Source organism: Anomalospiza imberbis, unplaced genomic scaffold (genome assembly GCF_031753505.1).
Source record: "Anomalospiza imberbis isolate Cuckoo-Finch-1a 21T00152 unplaced genomic scaffold, ASM3175350v1 scaffold_1177, whole genome shotgun sequence".
Taxonomy (NCBI): Eukaryota; Metazoa; Chordata; class Aves; order Passeriformes; family Viduidae; genus Anomalospiza; species Anomalospiza imberbis.
The window spans coordinates 1-18,144 of NW_027099570.1; the positions used below are offsets into that span (position 1 = coordinate 1).

The 18,144-nt window shown below is 55.0% G+C and overlaps 1 protein-coding gene across 1 annotated transcript; it reads right to left on the bottom strand.

Annotated features, from left to right (window-relative positions):
* Positions 1 to 5,175: 5,175 nt before the first annotated feature.
* Positions 5,176 to 16,185, bottom strand: LOC137465891 (transcription factor RelB homolog). Its single transcript, XM_068177901.1, is given in 10 exon segments — positions 5,176 to 5,417; positions 6,577 to 6,654; positions 7,939 to 8,007; positions 9,180 to 9,204; positions 9,206 to 9,396; positions 11,475 to 11,579; positions 11,837 to 11,968; positions 12,988 to 13,079; positions 13,782 to 13,939; positions 15,817 to 16,185. Coding segments are annotated over 10 exon segments (1,431 nt in total). The 5' UTR covers positions 16,171 to 16,185; the 3' UTR covers positions 5,176 to 5,190.
* Between the last annotated feature and the right edge of the window lie 1,959 nt (positions 16,186 to 18,144).

Consider the following 18,144-nt stretch of genomic DNA (forward strand, 5'->3'; position numbering starts at 1 on the left):
ATTAAGGAGGGAAATTTAGAAAATTGAAGGGGGAAATTGGGAATTAAAATGGGAATTAAAGGGGAAGGAAATTGGGAATTAAAGGGGGGAAATTGGGAATTAAAGGGGGGAAATGGGAATTAAGAGAGGGAAATTGGAAATAATGGGGGAAATGGGAATTAAAACGGGAATTAAAGGGGGAAATTGGGAATTAAAATGGGAATTAAAGGGGGAAATTGGGAATTAAAGGGGGGAAATGGGAATTAAGAGAGGGAAATAGGAAATAAAGGGAGAAATGGGAATTAAAACAGGAATTAAAGGGGGAAATTGGGAATTAAAATGGGAATTAAAGGGGGAAATTGGGAATTAAAGGGGAGGAAGAATTGGGAAATAAAGGAGAGGGGGAATTAAGGAAATAAAGGGGGAAATTGGGAATTAAACGGGAATTAAAGGGGGAAATTGGGAATTAAAGGGGGAAATTGGGAATTAAGAGAGGGAAATTGAAATAAAGGGGGAAATGGGAATTAAAACGGGAATTAAAGGGGGAAATGGGAATTGAAAATGGGAATTAAAGGGGGAAATTGGGAATTAAGAGAGGGAAATTAGAAATAAAGGGGGAAATTGGGAATTAAAACGGGAATTAAAGGGGGAAATTGGGAATTAAAATGGGAATTAAAGGGGGAAATTGGGAATTAAGAGAGGGAAATTGGAAATAAAGGGGGAAATGGGAATTAAAACGGGAATTAAAGGGGGAAATTGGGAATTAAAATGGGAATTAAAGGGGGGGAAATTGGGAATTAAAGGGGGAAATTGGGAATTAAAGGGGGGGAAATTGGGAATTAAAAAGGGGAAATGGGAATTAAGAGAGGGGAAATTGGAAATAAAGGGGAAAATGGGAATTAAAACGGGAAATTAAAGGGGGAAATTGGGGAATTAAAGGGGGAAATTGGGAATTAAGAGAGGGAAATTGAAATAAAGGGGGAAATGGGAATTAAAACGGGAATTAAAGGGGGAAATTGGGAATTAAAGGGGGAAATTGGGATTAAAAATGGGAATAAAGGAGAAACTGAGGAGAAGAAAAAAGGGAACAAGAGAAGGAACAAAAGGAGGCGATTGGGACTAACGGGGGAACGGGACGGGCGAGAGGCACCGGGACGGGCGGGGAGGCACCGGGACGGGCGGGGAGGCACCGGGACGGGCGGGGATGCACCGGGACGGGCGGGGAGGACGGCGGGAAGGGAAACGCGGCAATGCGGGGACAGCCGGACGGGCAGGGGCTCATTAGGGCCCCAGTGAGGGCGCTAATGAGGGGCAGGCCCGGGGGGAGAAGGGGGGCGCTAATTAAGCGTTAATTGGGGGGAGCGGCCCCGCCGCCATCGCCGCTCACCGCGCTCGGCGCACCCGGAAGCGGAAGTGACGGCGGAAGCGGAAGTGGGGGTGAGGAGGAGGGAAGGGCGGGGGCCTAACGGAGATATCCATTGGGGCGGGGCTTTGTGTCAGAACGAGGCTGGGGCGGGGCCCAATGGGGATTTGCATTGGGGCGGGGCTTTGTGTCAGAACGAGGCTGGGGCGGGGCCTAATGGGGATTTGCATTGGGGCGGGGCTTTGTGTCAGAACGAGGCTGGGGCGGGGCCTAATGGGGATTTGCATTGGGGCGGGGCTTTGTGTCAGAACGAGGCTGGGGCGGGGCCTAATGGGGAACTGCGTTGGGGCGGGGCCTGATGATGGGGCGTGGTTTGATGTGTGGGCGGGGCCTGAGCGATTCCTTTTCCGGGTTCTATTCCCAGTCCCATACTGGGATAGACTGATCCCATTCCCAGTCCCATACTGGGATAGACTGGTTCCAGCTCCAGTCCCATACTGGGATAGACTGATCCCAGTTCCAGTCCCATACTGGGATAGACTGGTTCCAGCTCCCAGTCCCATACTGGGCCAGACTGGTGCCGCTCCCAGTCCCATACTGGGATAGACTGGTGCCATTCCCAGTCCCATACTGGGATAGACTGGTCCCAGTTCCAGTCCCATACTGGGATAGACTGGTGCCAGTTCCAGTCCCATACTGGGCCAGACTGATCCCAGTTCCAGTCCCATACTGGGATAGACTGGTCCCAGTTCCAGTCCCATACTGGGCCGGACTGATCCCAGTTCCAGTCCCATACTGGGATAGACTGGTGCCACTCCCAGTCCCATACTGGGATAGACTGGTGCCAGTTCCAGTCCCATACTGGGATAGACTGATCCCATTCCCAGTCCCATACTGGGATAGACTGGTGCCACTCCCAGTCCCATACTGGGATAGACTGGTGCCAGTTCCAGTCCCATACTGGGATAGACTGGTCCCAGTTCCAGTCCCATACTGGGATAGACTGGTCCCATTCCCAGTCCCATACTGGGATAGACTGATCCCATTCCCAGTCCCATACTGGGCCAGACTGATCCCATTCCCAGTCCCATACTGGGATAGACTGGTCCCATTCCCAGTCCCATACTGGGATAGACTGTCCCATTCCCAGTCCCATACTGGGATAGACTGATCCCATTCCCAGTCCCATACTGGGCCAGACTGGTGCCATTCCCAGTCCCCATACTGGGATAGACTGGTCCCATTCCCAGTCCCATACTGGGCCAGACTGGTGCCATTCCCAGTCCCATACTGGGATAGACTGGTCCCAGTTCCAGTCCCATACTGGGATAGACTGGTGCCATTCCCAGTCCCATACTGGGGATAAACTGGTGCCAGTTCCAGTCCCATACTGGGCCGGACTGATCCACTTCCAGTCCCATAGTGGGATAGACTGATCCCATTCCCAGTCCCATACTGGGATAAACTGATCCCATTCCCAGTTCCATACTGGGATAGACTGGTGCCATTCCCAGTCCCATACTGGGATAGACTGATCCCATTCCCAGTCCCATACTGGGATAGACTGATCCCAGTTCCATTCCCATACTGGGATAGACTGATCCCATTCCCAATCCCATACTGGGCCGGACCCGTGCCAAATTCTGGTCCCAATCCCAGTTTGATACTGGGCCAGACTGGTCCCAGTCCCAGCCCTCTCCAGACCTTCCCAGTTCCCTCCCAGTCCCTCCCAGTTCATCCCAGTCCCTCCCAGTTCATCCCAGTCCCTCCCAGTCCCCAAAAGCAACTCCTGGGTGTCCATCCATGGCTTTATTCCACCCAAAATCCTGGAATTCTGCCCAAAAAGTGGGAATTTTCCCCAAAAATCCTGGAATTCTGCCCAAAATTCCAATAATTCCACACAAAATCTCGGGAATTTCCCCCAAAATCCCAGAAATTCCCCAAAATCCCAGGAATTCAGTCCAAAATCTTGGGAATTTCGCCAAAAATCCCGGGAATTCTGCCCAAAACCCCGGGAATTCCCCCAAAATCTTGGGGAATTCAGTCCAAAATCCCAGAAATTCTCCAAAAATCCCAGCAATTCAGTCCAAAATCCGGGAATTCCCCCAAAATGCCAGAAATTCCCCCAAAATCCCAGGAATTCAGTCCGAAATCCCGGGAATTCTGCTGAAAATCCCCAAAATCCCAGGAATTCAGTCCAAAATCTTGGGAATTTCCCCAAAATATCCCAGGAATTCAGTCCAAAATCCCAGGAATTCAGTCCAAAATCCTGGGAATTCTGCCCAAAACCCCGGGAATTCCCCCAGAATCTTGGGAATTCTGCCCAAAAATCCCAGAAATTCCCCAAAAATCCCAGGAATTCCCCCAAAATCTTGGGAATTCTGCCCAAAATCTTGGGAATTCAGTCCAAAATCCCAGAAATTCCCCAAAAATCCCAGGAATTCCCCCAAAATCTTGGGAAATTCTGCCCAAAATCTTGGGAATTCAGTCCAAAATCCCAGAAATTCCCCAAAAATTCCAGGAATTCCCCCAAAATCTTGGGAATTCAGTCCAAAATCCCAGAAATTCCCCAAAAATCCCAGGAATTCCCCCAAAATCTTGGGAATTCTGCCCAAAATCCCGGGAATTCCCCCGCACTCCCGGCCTGGGGACCCCCGCTGTAAATGCAGCGCAAAAATCAAACCAAAGAGGGAAAAAATGCGGGAATTTCCCAAAATTCCGGGGGGCCCAGGCGGCCCGGGGCCAGGTCTGGGATGGGGCAAGGAAATCCCGGGAATCCTCCTGCGGAATTCCAGGAATTCCGGGAAACACGGTGGTTTTGAGGGGATTTTCGGGAATTTTGAGGGGAATTTGAGGAAAATTTTGGGGATTTCCAGGGGCATTTTTGGGGAATTTTGAGGGGATTTTTGGAATTTTTGAAGGGATTTCCAGGGGGATTTTGGGGAATTTCGAGGGGATTTTGGGAGGATTTTTGAGGGAATTTTGAGGGGGATTTTTGGGAATTTTGGAAGGATTTCGATGGGGATTTTGGGGGGATTTTTGAGGGGAATTTGAGGGGCTTTTTTGGGGAACTTTGAGGAGATTTTTGGAATTTTGGAAGGGATTTCCAGGAGGATTTTCGGGGATTTTGAGGGGATTTTTGGGGAATTTTGAGGGAATTTTGAGGGGGATTTTTGGGAATTTTGGAAGGATTTTGATGGGGATTTTGGGGAGGATTTTTTTGATGTTTGAAGGGATTTCGAGGGGATTTTGGGGGGATTTTTGAGGGGAATTTGAGGGGATTTTGGGGAATTTTGAGGAGATTTTTGGAATTTTTGAAGGGATTTCCAGGAGGATTTTTGGCAATTTCGAGGGGATTTTTGGGGATTTTGAGGGAATTTTGAAGGGGATTCTGGGGGATTTTTGAGGGGATTTCCAGGAGGATTTTTGGGAATTTCGAGGGGATTTTTTGGGGATTTTGAGGGGAATTTTGAGGGGGATTTTTGGGAATTTTGGAAGGATTTCGATGGGGATTTTGGGGGGATTTTTGAGGGGGAATTTGAGGGGCTTTTTGGGGAACTTTGAGGAGATTTTTGGAATTTTGGAAGGGATTTCCAGGAGGATTTTCGGGGATTTTGAGGGAATTTTCAAGGGGATTCTGGGGGATTTTTGAGGGGATTTCCAGGGGGATTTTTGGGAATTTTGAGAGGATTTTGGGAGGATTTCGTGGGGCTTTTGGGAGGATTTTGGAAGGATTTCGTGGGGCTTTTGGGAGGATTTTGAGGAGGATTTTTGGGAGTTCTGAGGGGATTTGGGGAGGATTTCGTGGGGATTTGGGGAATTTTCGGGGATGTTTTTTCGGGAAATGCTCAGCCCTCCCCCCCCGGGAACATGTGGGACCCCACCAGGCTGGAAATGGGGGGGGGGGTCCCCACCGGGGGGCTCGGCCAGCAGCTCCGGGCCGGGAAAAGCGGGAATTCCGGGAACTCCGGGAATTCCGCCCGGGACACGAAGGGCCCGAGGGCCGCGGGGGCGAAGGGGGCGAAGATTTGGGGAAGGGGATCCAGCGGCTCCGGCTCCGCGGGGAAGGCGGCGTCTGCGGGGAAAATCGGGAATTTGGGGCGGAAAACGGGAATGTTGGGGAGGAAAAATGGAATTCGGGGGGTGGAAAATCGGAATTTTGGGGAAAATCGGGAATTTTGGGGAGGAAAATGGGAATTTGGGGGGGGAAATGGGAATTTGGGGGCAGAAAAATGGGAATTTTGGGAGGGAAATTAGGAATTTTGGGGGGGAAATCGGGAATTTTGGGGAGGAAAAAAAGGAAAATTGTGGCGGGAAATGGGAATTTTGGGGGCAAATTGGGAATTTTGGGAGGAAATGGGAATTTTGGGGGGAAAATGGGAATTTGGGGGGAGAAATGGCATTTTAGATGGGGAATTGGGGAATTTGGGGGGTAAAATGGGATTTTGGGGGGGAATGGGAATTTTTTTGGGAAATAAAATGGGATTTTGGGGGGGAATCGGGAATTTGGGTAGGAAAAAAGGGAATTTGGGGGGGGGAAATTGGTAATTTTGGGCGGGAATAGGGAACTGGGGGGGCAAATGGGAATTTTGGGGGGAAAATCGGGAATTTTGGGGGGAAAATGGGAGTTTGGAGGGGGATTTGGGGGGAAAATCAGGAATTTGGGGGAAAAAATGAGGAATTTTGGGAGAGGGAAATGGGATGGGGGGAGATCAGGAATTTTGGGGGGGAAATTGGGAATTTGGGGGGGAAATGGGGATTTTTTGGGAAATAAAGTGGGATATGGGGGTGAAATTGGGGGTATTTTGGGGGGAAATGGAATTTGGGGGGAAATATTGGGAATTTTTGGGGGAAAATTGGATTTTGGGGGGGGAAATGGGAAATTTGGGGGGAATTGGGATTTTAGAGGAGAAAATGGGAATTTTTGGGGAAATAAAATGGGATTTGGGGGAGACAATTGGGAATTTTGGTGGAAAATTGGGGATTTTGGGGGGGAAAACCCCAGGATTTTTGGAGGGAAATTGGGAATTTGGGAGGGAGATGGGATTTTGGGAAGGAAAAATGGGATTTTGAGGGGGGAAATGGGAAACTTTGGGGGGAAAAAATGGGATTTTTAGGGGGAGAAATCGGGGTTTTTTTTGGGGGGGATTGGGGAATGGTGGGAAATCGGGGATTTGGGGGGAAATTTGGGATTTGGGAGTGAAATTTGGGATTTGGGGGGGTGGGGGTCGCACCTGTGGGGCCCAGGGGGATGAAGTGCTCCAGGTACCCCGGGGGCTTCTTCCTCCGCTTGGCCTCGATCCCAAACGGGTCTGGGGGCAACAGGGGAGTCACGGCACCGGGACACCCCAAAATCCCCCCAAAACCCCCCCAAATTCCTCCACAAAATCCCCAAAATCCCCCCAAATTCCTCACTAAAATCCCTCAAATCCCAAAAACCCCACAAAACCCCCCAAAATCCCCCCAAATCCCCCAAATTCCTCCCTAAAATCCCCCAAATTCCTTACCAAAATCCCAAAATCCCCCAAATCCCTCCCCCAACCCCCTCAAATCCCCAAAAATTCCCCCAAATCCCTTCCTGAAATTCCCAAATTCCCCCAAATCCCCCCAAAATCCCCCCAAATACCCCAAATCCCTTAAATTCCTCCCCAAATTCCTCCTCCAAATCCCCCCAAATTCCTCCCCAGAATTCTCCAAAATCCCCCAAATCCCTCCCCAAAAAATTCCCCAAATTCTCAAATTCATCCCAAATTCCCACAAATCCCCCCAAATTCCCCAACATTCATCCCAAATTCCCCCCAAGTTTTCCCCAAATCGCTCCCAGTCCCTCCCAGTCCATCCCAGTCCCCTCCCAGTCCCCTCCCAGTCCCTCCCAGTTCCCTCCCAGTTCCCTCCCAGTCCATCCCAGTCTCTCCCAGTTCCCTCCCAGTTCCCTCCCAGTCTCTCCCAGTCCATCCCAGATCCCTCCCAGTCTCTCCCAGTCCATCCCAGTCCATCCCAGTCCCTCCCAGTCCATCCCAGTCCCTCCCAGTCCCTCCCAGTCCATCCCAGTCCCTCCCAGTCTCTCCCAGTCCCTCCCAGTCTCTCCCAGTCCCTCCCAGTCCCTCCCAGTCTCTCCCAGTCCCTCCCAGTCTCCCCCAGTCCCTCCCAGTCCCTCCCAGTCTCTCCCAGTCCATCCCAGTCCATCCCAGTCCCTCCCAGTCCCTCCCAGTCCATCCCAGTCCATCCCAGTCCATCCCAGTCTCTCCCAGTCCCTCCCAGTCCCTCCCAGTCCATCCCAGTCCATCCCAGTCCATCCCAGTTCCATCCCAGTCCCTCCCAGTTCCATCCCAGTCCCTCCCAGTCCCATCCCAGTCCCTCCCAGTCCCATCCCAGTCCATCCCAGTCCCTCCCAGTCCCTCCCAGTCCCTCCCAGTCTCTCCCAGTCCCCTCCCAGTCCATCCCAGTCCATCCCAGTCCCTCCCAGTCTCTCCCAGTCCCTCCCAGTTCCGTCCCAGTTCCGTTCCCAGTCCCTCCCAGTCCATCCCAGTTCCCTTCCAGTCCCTCCCAGTCCATCCCAGTCCCTCCCAGTCCCTCCCAGTCCCCCCCAGTCCCACCTGTCCCCGAGAGCTCCTCCAGCAGGTCGGGCATTCCCCGCTTGCGCTTCACCTGCACCCGGTACGCGTCTGGGGAGGGACACCGGCGTTACTCCGGGGTCACTCCGGGGTTACAATGGGAGTTACCCTGGGATTACACCGGGGTTACACCGGGGTTACACTGGGGTTACACTGGGGTTACACTGGGGTTACATCGGGAGTTACCCTGGGATTACACCGGGGTTACACTGGGATTACACTGGGGTTACACTGGGATTACACTGGGGTTACACTGGGATTACACTGGGGTTACACCGGGGTTACACCGGGGTTACACCGGAGTTACACCGGGGTTACACCAGGGTTATACCGGGGTTACACTGGGATTACACCGGGGTTACACCGGAGTTACACCGGGGGTTACACTGGGATTACACTGGGAATACACTGGAGTTACACCGGGGTTACTATGGGATTACACCACGATTACACTGGGGTTACACTGGGGTTACACCGGGAGTGATTCCCGGTGGGTACCGGTGCCATCCCCGTTATCCCCGGGAGTTCCCGGTGCCCCATCCCCGTTCTCCCGGTGTTCCCGGTGCCCCATCCCCGTTCTCCCGGTGTTCCCGGTGCCCCATCCCTGTTCTCCCGGTGTTCCCGGTGCCCCATCCCTGTTCTCCCGGTGGTACCGGTGTCCCGGGGGCAGGTAGGTGAAGCGGAAGCCCTCGCTGCGGACGCTGTCGGTGAGGCGCTGCAGGAACACCTCCACCTGCACCTGCACCTGCACCTGCACCTGCACCCTCAGCCCGGGAGTTCCCGGTGCCCCATCCCCGTTATCCCGGTGTTCCCGGTGCCCTATCCCCGTTCTCCCGGTGTTCCCGGTGCCCCATCCCCGTTCTCCCGGTGTTCCCGGTGCCCCATCCCCGTTCTCCCGGTGTTCCCGGTGCCCCATCCCCGTTCTCCCGGTGGTACCGGTGCCCCATCCCCATTATCCCGGTGCCATCCCCGTTATCCGCGGGTGTTCCCGGTGCCCCATCCCCGTTATCCCGGTGTTCCCGGGTGCCCCATCCCGTTCTCCCGGTGGTACCGGTTGTCCCGGGGCAGGTAGGTGAAGCGGAACCCTTTGCTCCTCACGCTGTCGGTGAGGCGCTGCAGGAACACCTGCACCTGCACCTGCACCCTCAGCCCGGGAGCTCCCGGTGCCCCATCCCCGTTATCCCGGTGTTCCCGGTGCCCCATCCCCGTTCTCCCGGTGGTACCGGTGTCCCGGGGCAGGTAGGTGAAGCGGGAAGCCCTCGCTGCGGACGCTGTCGGTGAGGCGCTGCAGGAACACCTCCACCTGCACGGGCTCGCGCAGCTCCAGGTGCGCGTAGGGCGGCGTGCGCAGCACGATCGCAACCTGCCGGTGAACGTCGGCCTGCGAGAAATCCGCGCGCGCCTCCCAGGGCTCCTTGCGGAAAATCACCGCGATGTCCTCTGGGGAAAAGAGCGGGAATTCCCTGGGAATGCGGGAGTGTGGGAGTGTGGGATTTGGGAATTTGGGATATGGGATCGGGCATGGGATTTGGGATATGGGGTACGGGGTACGGGAGGGATTGGCCTGCATCCTCCAAGGCTCCTTTGGGAAAATCACCGCGATGTCCTCTGGGGAAAAGAGCGGGAATTCCGGAATGCGGGAGTTTGGGATTTGGAAATGTGGAAATTTGGGGATTTGGGATATGGGATCGGGTATGGGGTGTGGGATATGGGGTACGGGGTACGGGAGGGATCGGCCCGCACCCTCCAAGGCTCCTTTGGGAAAATCACCGTGATGTCCTCTGGGAAAAGAGCGGGAATTCCCTGGGAATGCGGGAGTTTGGGAGTGTGGGATTTGGGAATTTGGGATATGGGATCGGGTATGGGGTGTGGGATATGGGGTACGGGGTACGGGAGGGATTGGCCTGCACCCTCCAAGGCTCCTTTGGGAAAATCACCGCGATGTCCTCTGGGGAAAAGAGCGGGAATTCCCTGGGAATGCGGGAGTTTGGGATTTGGAAATGTGGAAATTTGGGGATTTGGGATATGGGATCGGGTATGGGATTTGGGATATGGGGTACAGGGTACGGGAGGGATCGGTCTCTGCCTCCCAGGGCTCCTTGCGGAAAATCACCGCGATGTCCTCTGGGGAAAAGAGCGGGAATTCCGTGGGAATGCGGGAGTTTGGGAGTGTGGGGTTTGGGAATTTGGGATATGGGGGATGGGGTACAGGAGAGATCGGCCTGCGCCTCCCGGGGCTCCTTCGGGAAAATCACGGCCAGCTCCTCTGGGCTGATGGGATTGGTCGGGGATTTGGGATTTGGGGTTTGGGATCTGGGAACGTGGGGGTTGGGAGATGGGTTGGGAACAGGGGGGTGCCCCAGGTGTGCCCAGGAGATCCCAGCTGTGACCCCAGGTGTTATCCCAGCTGTGACCCCAGGTGTGATCCCAGGTGTGATCCCAGGTGTGACCCCAGGTGTGATCCCAGCTGTGCCCAGGTGTTATCCCAGGTGTGATCCCAGGTGTGATCCCAGCTGTGCCCAGGTGTTATCCCAGGTGTGATCCCAGGTGTGACCCCAAGTGTGACCCCAGGTGTGATCCCAGCCGTGCCCAGGTGTGATCCCAGCTGTGCCCAGGTGTGATCCCAGCTGTGCCCAGGTGTGAACCCAAGTGTGACCCCAGGTGTGATCCCAGGTGTGACCCCAGGTGTGATCCCAGGTGTGATCCCAGGTGTGATCCCAGGTGTGCCCAGCTGTGCCCAGGTGTGACCCCAGGTGTGATCCCAGCCGTGCCCAGCTGTGCCCAGGTGACCCCAGGTGTGATCCCAGGTGTGATCCCAGCTGTGCCCAGCTGTGCCCAGGTGTTATCCCAGGTGTGATCCCAGCTGTGCCCAGGTGTGACCCCAAGTGTGACCCCAGGGTGTGATCCCAGGTGTGCCAGCTGTGCCCAGGTGTGATCCCAGGTGATCCCAGGTGTGATCCCAGCTGTGCCCAGGTGTGATCCCAGGTGTGCCCAGCTGTGCCCAGCTGTGATCCCAGGTGTGACCTCAGGTGTGATCCCAGGTGTGATCCCAGGTGTGCCCAGGTGTGCCCAGGTGTGATCCCAGTCATGCCCAGGTGTGCCCAGGTGTGCCCAGGTGTTATCCCAGCTGTGATCCCAGCTGTGCCCAGGTGTGATCCCAGGTGTGATCCCAGGTGTGACCCCAGGTGTGATCCCAGGTGTGCCCAGCTGTGCCCAGCTGTGCCCAGGTGTTATCCCAGGTGTGATCCCAGCTGTGCCCAGGTGTGACCCCAAGTGTGACCCCAGGTGTGATCCCAGGTGTGCCCAGCTGTGCCCAGGTGTGATCCCAGGTGATCCCAGGTGTGATCCCAGCTGTGCCCAGGTGTGATCCCAGGTGTGATCCCAGGTGTGATCCCAGGTGTGATCCCAGGTGTGCCCAGCCATGCCCAGCTGTGATCCCAGCTGTGATCCCAGGTGTGATCCCAGGTGATCCCAGGTGTGATCCCAGCTGTGCCCAGGTGTGGCGGCCGTGCCCGCACCTTTCTGGACCTTGTCGCAGAGCAGGTAGAGCTCCTCGCCGCCCGTGCAGGGGCCGCTCTCCTTGTTCATGCGGCAGATGCGCAGCTCCGACGTGTTCGTGGACTCTGCAACGCCCCGGCGCCGTTGGCGGGATGCGGGGGGAATTTGGGGAATTTTTGGGGAATTTTGGGGAGTTTTTTCGGGAACTTTTGGGGAATTTTGGGGGGGATTTTTTTGGGGAGTTTTTGGGAATTTTTTGGTTAGTTTTTTTGGGAATTTTTGGGGATTTTTTTTTTGGGAATTTTTCGGGGTATAATTCTGGGATAATTTGGGGATTTTTTCAGGACATTTTGGGGTGGATCTGGGGGTTTTTGGGACTCACTCTTGTCGAAGATGGGCTGGGACAGCACCGGGCTGAGGCTCCGGGGGATCCCGGCGCGGTCCCGGAACGAGGCCTGGAAGCAAATCCGGACCACGTTGAGATCGACCTCCTGGTGGTTCCGCAGGGAGCCCGCTGGAAACGGGGCAGAAAACGGCAAAAATGGGGGAAAACGAGGAGAAATGGGGGAGAAAACGGTAAAAAATGGGGGAAAACGGGGAGAAGAACGGGGCAGAAAACGGCAAAAACAGGGAGAAACGGGGGAGGAAAACGGCAAAAAACTGGGAGAAACAGGGAGAATGGGGGAGAAAACTGCAAAAACGTGGGAAAACGGGGAGAAACGGGGCAGAAAACGGTAAAAATGGGGAAAACGGGGAGAAACGGGGGAGGAAAACGGCAAAAATGGGGAAAACGGGGAGAAACGGGGGAGAAAAAACAGGGGAGAAACGGGGAGAAACGGGGGAGAAAACGGCAAAAATGAGGAAAACGGGGAGAAACGGGGCAGAAAATGGGGAAAACGGGGGAGAAATGGGGAAAAGTGTGGAGAAACAGGGCAGAAATGGGGGGGAAATGGGCAGAAATGGTGAAAAACGGGGGGAGGAAAACGGCAAAAATGGGAAAAACGGTGCAGAAATGGGGAAAAGTGGGGAGAAATGGGGCAGAAATGAGAAAAGGGGGCGGAAATGGGGAAGAAAACGGGGGGGAAATGGGGCAGAAACGGGAAAATGGGGACAAAAGGGACAGAAATGGGGAAACTCGGGCAGAAAGGGGAAAAACAGGGAAAAAAGGGGCAGAAATGGGAGAAAATTGGAAGAAATGGAGTAAAAAACAGAGAAGAATGGCAGAAAACAGGGAAAGGAGGATCTGCTGGGATCCCACAGGAAAAATAGAAAAAATGAGGAAAAACAGGGGAAAAAATGGGGGGGGGGAAACCCAGGAGAAACTTGGAGAAACCATGGAAAAAAAATTGAGAGAACATAGGAAAAATGAGAAAAAACAGGGAAAAAAACAGGGGAAATGGGGAAAGAATGGGAGGAAAAACACAAAAATAAGGAAAAAAATCCAGGAAAAATAGGGAAAAAACAAGGAAAAGACAAGAAAATTGGGGGAAAGGTGGAAATCCCAGGAAATCCCGGGGAAAAGGGGATTCTGACCATTGAAGGGGTCGATCCCGAGCTGCAGCTTCTTCTCGATGGCGCCCTCGATTTCCTTCTTCTTCACACACTGAATGCCCAGGTTGCTGAAACTGCCGGGGAAGCCCCAAAATTCCCAATTTTCCTGGGCTCTTCCCGAATTCCCCAGCCCAGAAACACCCGAAAATCCCCAAAACCCAGAAAAAAAATCCAAAAAAGGGGGAAAAAATCACTAAAAAAGGGCAAAAAAATCACCAAAAATGCCAACATGCCCTCAAAAAATGGGGGAAATCCCGGAAAAATTCCACGAAAATTCCATTTATTGGGATATTCCCGGGTTTGGGATGGGTTTGGGGCTTGTGGAGCACCGGGCAGAATGCAAAAACACCCAAAAATGTCCCAAAACCTCCAGGAAAAGGGGAAAAATTCTGGAAAGATCCCTAAAATTCCAACAGGGATTTTCCCAGCTTTTCCCTGTGCTTGGGATGGGTTTGGGGCTTGAGGAGCACTGGGCAGAACCCAAAAAACACCCAAAAAATGCCCAAAAAACGCCCCAAAATGCCCCAAAACCTCCAGGAAAATGGGAAAAATCCCTAAAATTCCAACGGGATCCGACCCAAGGGATTTTCCCAGCTTTTCCCTGTGCTTGGGATGGGTTTGGGGCTTGAGGAGCACTGGGCAGAACCCAAGAAACACCCCAAAATGCCCAAAAATCACCCAAAAATGCCCCAAAGCGCCCCAAAACCTGCAGGAAAAGGGGGAGATCGCAGGAGGAGCTCCCGGAATTCCGGGATTTTTTGGGCTTCCCGGCTCACCTGTGCCGGGGGTTGCTCTGGGGCCGCAGCAGCACCCGGCAGAGCCCCTGGGCGCAGTCCTTGCCCACGAGCCCGTGCGGGTGCACGCGGTGCGGCCAATCCTTCCACACCAGGCACGCCGTGACCGCCACCTCCGGGATGGCCTGGCAGTTCAGCAGCTGCAAAACAGGGAACAGCGCGGGCAAAGCTGGGGGGAACCGGGGCAAGTCACGGGGAAAGATGGGGAAAGTCACGGGGAAAAGTGGGGAAAGTCACGGGGAAAACTGGGGAAAGTCACGGGGAAAACCAGGGCAAGTCACGGGGAAAACCAGGGCAAGTCACGGGGAAAACTGGGGAGATCACAGGGAAAATTGGGGAAAGTCACGGGGAAAATTGGGGAAAGTCACGGGGAAAACTGGGGAAAGTCACGGGGAAAACCAGGGCAAGTCACGGGGAAAGATGGGAAAAGTCACAGGGAAAGTTGGGGAAAGTCACGGGGAAAACCAGGGCAAGTCACGGGGAAAACCAGGGCAAGTCACGGGGAAAACTGGGGAAATCATGGGGAAAGTTGGGGAAAGTCACAGGGAAAACTGGGAAAAGTCACGGGGAAAGGTGGGGAAATCACGGGGAAAGTTGGGGAAAGTCACAGGGAAAACTGGGAAAAGTCACAGGGAAAGGTGGGGAAAGTCACAGGGAAAGTTGGGGAAAGTCACGGGGAAAATTGGGGAAAATCATGGGAAAAATTGGGGAAAGTCACGGGGAGAACTGGGGAAAGTCACGGGGAAAACTGGGGAAAGTCACGGGGAAAGATGGGGAAAGTCACGGGGAAAGTTGGGGAAAGTCATGGGGAAAGGTGGGGAAATCACGGGGAAAGTTGGGGAAAGTCACAGGGAAAACTGGGAAAAGTCACGGGGAAAGGTGGGGAAATCACGGGGAAAATTGGGGAAAGTCACAGGGAAAACTGGGAAAAGTCACAGGGAAAGGTGGGGAAAGTCACAGGGAAAGTTGGGGAAAGTCACGGGGAAAATTGGGGAAAATCATGGGAAAAATTGGGGAAAGTCACGGGGAGAACTGGGGAAAGTCACGGGGAAAACTGGGGAAAGTCACGGGGAAAGATGGGGAAAGTCACGGGGAAAGATGGGGAAAGTCACAGGGAAAACTGGGGAAAGTCACGGGGAAAGTTGGGGAAAGTCACGGGGAAAGCTAAGAAAAGTCGGGAAAAGTCAGCGGGAAATTTGGGGAAAGTCACGGGGAAACTTGAGAGAATCGCGGGAAAAAATGGGGGGAAATCGGGGAAAAAACACAGGGAAAATTGGGGGAAATCACAGGAAAAACTGGGGGGAAATTGGATAAAAATAACAACAACAAAAAAAAAAAAGGGGTGGGAGGAATGTGAGAAAAGAAAGCAGGGAATAAGGGAAAAAACCCGTGGAAAATACGGCAAATCCCTCCCAAAAGGCCATTCCCGCTTTTCCCGGGTTTATCCCGGTTTTCTCCCGGTTTTTTCCCGGTTTTTCCCGGTGTCCCACCTCGATGCTGGGCAGGGTCCGGTTGGCTTCGGTGCTGCTCTCGCCGAGGATGCTCCTGGCCGATCCCAAACCTCCCCAAATCCATCCCAAAACCCCGTCCCGTGCCATTCCCAGTTCTCCCCGGTTTATCCCATTTTTTCCCGGTTTTTCCCGGTGTCCCACCTCGATGCTGGGCAGGGTCCGGTTGGCCTCGGTGCTGCTCTCGCCGAGGATGCTCCCGGCCGATCCCAAACCTCCAAAACCCATCCCAAACCCCCAAAATCCATCCCAAACCTATCCCGAAACCCTGTCCCGTGCCATTCCCGGTTCTCCCGGGTTTATCCCGGGTTTATCCCATTTTTTCCCGGTTTTTCCCGGTGTCTCACCTCGATGCTGGGCAGGGTCCGGTTGGCCTCGGTGCTGCTCTCGCCGAGGATGCTCCTGGCCGATCCCAAACCTCCCCAAATCCATCCCAAAACCCCGTCCCGTGCCATTCCCAGTTCTCCCCGGTTTATCCCATTTTTTCCCGGTTTTTCCCGGTGTCCCACCTCGATGCTGGGCAGGGTCCGGTTGGCCTCGGTGCTGCTCTCGCCGAGGATGCTCCCGGCCGATCTCCCCTCGCACTCGTAGCGGAAGCGCATCCCGCGCTGCTTCGGCTGCTCCGTGATCACCAGGCGCGGCTTTCCCGGTTTTCCCGGCTTTTCCAGCTTTTCCAGCTTTTCCAGCTTTTCCTGCGCCGGGCACGGGCCCAGGGAGAGCCCGCGCAGGGTCCGGGCCAGCGGCGCCTCCCGGGGCTCCCGGGGCTCCCGGGGCTCCCGGGGCTCGGAGCCGCGCGGGACCAGCTTGGGAAGGGCTCGGGGAGCCTCGGGAGCGGGCTCGGGCTGGAAGCCGTCCTCCTTCATCACCTCCTCCAGGATTTCTGCGGGAAAACGGGAATTTCGGGGGGGTCTGGGGGAGAAACAGGGAAAAACGGGGGGCTCTGGGGGGAAAACCGGGAATTTCAGGGGGCTCCGGTGGGGAGAAACAGGGAAAAACGGGGGGTTCTGGGGGGAAAACCGGGAATTTCGGGGGGGTCTGGGGGAGAAACAGGGAAAAACGGGGGGCTCTGGGGGGAAAACCGGGAATTTCGGGGGGGGTCTGGGGGAGAAACAGGGAAAAACGGGGGGTTCTGGGGGGGAAAAACGGGAATTTCGGGGGGCTCCGTGGGGGAGAACAGGGAATTTCGGGGAATTCTGGGGGGGGAAGGGGGATTTCGGGGGGTTGCGGAGGATTTGTGGGGGGGAGAAATGGAATTTTAGGGGGGTTTGGGAGGATTTGTGGGGAAAAAAATGGAATTTTCGGGGGATTCTGGGGGGAAAAAAGGGAATTTTCGGGGGGTTCGGGAGGATTTTGGGGGCAAAATCGGAAATTTCGGGGGGTTTTGGGGGGAAAGTCGTGAATTTCGGGGGGCTTGGGAGGATTCCTGTGGGATAAAATGGGAAATTAGGGACGGCTGGGAGGATTTCTGGGAGGAAAACGGGATTTTAGGGGGGTTTGGTAGGAATTCTGGGTGAAAAACTGAGAATTTCGGGGGGTTCGGGACGATTTCTGGGGGGGAAAATTCAGAATTTCGGGGAGTTTTGGAGGATTTCTGCAGGATAAACCGGGAATTTGGGGGATTCTGGGGGGGAAAAAAACGGGAATTTTGGGGAATTTCCCCGGTTTTCTGGAGGGAAGGGAGGGATGGGGGTCAGGGGTGGGAGGGAATTCCAGAGTGGGGGGAGGGATGGAGGCGGCGATGGGGGTCAAATCCCAGATTTCGGGTGGATTTTTGGGATTTTGGCAGTTCAAATCCCAAATCCGGGAGGGAATTTCAGTTTAAATCCCAAATTCGGGAGGGATTTCAAACCCAAATCCGGGAGGAATTTCGGGTCAGATCCCAAATCCGGGAGGGATTTTGAACCCAAATCCCAAACCCAGGGGAGATTCCCAGCCCAGATCCCAAATCCGGGTGGGATTTCTGGGATTCAGATCCCAAATTTGGGGTCGATCCCGGCGCTCCCCGCCCCGATTCCCCCCTGGATCCCCCCGGGATGGGACCCGACCCCTCCCCGAATTCCCCAGATCCCGAATTCCCGAATTCCCAAAATCCCGAATTCCCCAGATCCCGAATTCCCGAATCCCCCAGATCCCGAATTCCCGAGCTCCTCCCTGTGGCTCCAGGATCCCGAAATTCCCGGAAAGCGGCGGGGATTCCAAACGCCTCCGGTTCCACTCACCCAAATCATCTGGAAAAACGGGAAAAAACCGGGAGAAACGGGAAAACCCGGGAAAAACAGGAGAAAAAACGGGAAAAAAAAAAAAACCGAGGAAAATGGGGGGAAACCGGGGAAATCGGGGGAAAAAGTGGGGAAACGGGAAAAAACCGGGGGGGAAAAAATGGGAAAAAACCCGAGGCAAACGGGAAAAACGATCCCGTGAGGAGCCCCTGACCGGGAGGGGACACCGGGAGGGGGGCAGGGCACCGGGGAGGGAATACCGGGAAAGGGGAGAGGACACCGGGACCGGTCACGGGGATGGGGAGACAACACCGGGAGCGGGAGGGGACTCCGGGAGCGGGAGGGGACACCGGGAGCGGGACTTTACCTGTCCCCGGTGCTCCGTGAGCCATCGCCAGCCCGGGATCCTGCACGGCCGCTCCTGCCGGGACACGGCACCGGCATGGCGGCATCAGCACCGGGACAGCCCCGAAAGGAGCGATCCCGGTAAAACCGCGGCACCCCCGGCACCGGCAACGGCGCCCAACCGGGACCGGAGCCTGACACCCGCCGCGACCCCCGCCGAGCGCCGCTCCCGCCCCGTTATCCCCCCGTGACCCCCCCGGGAGGTGCCGCTTC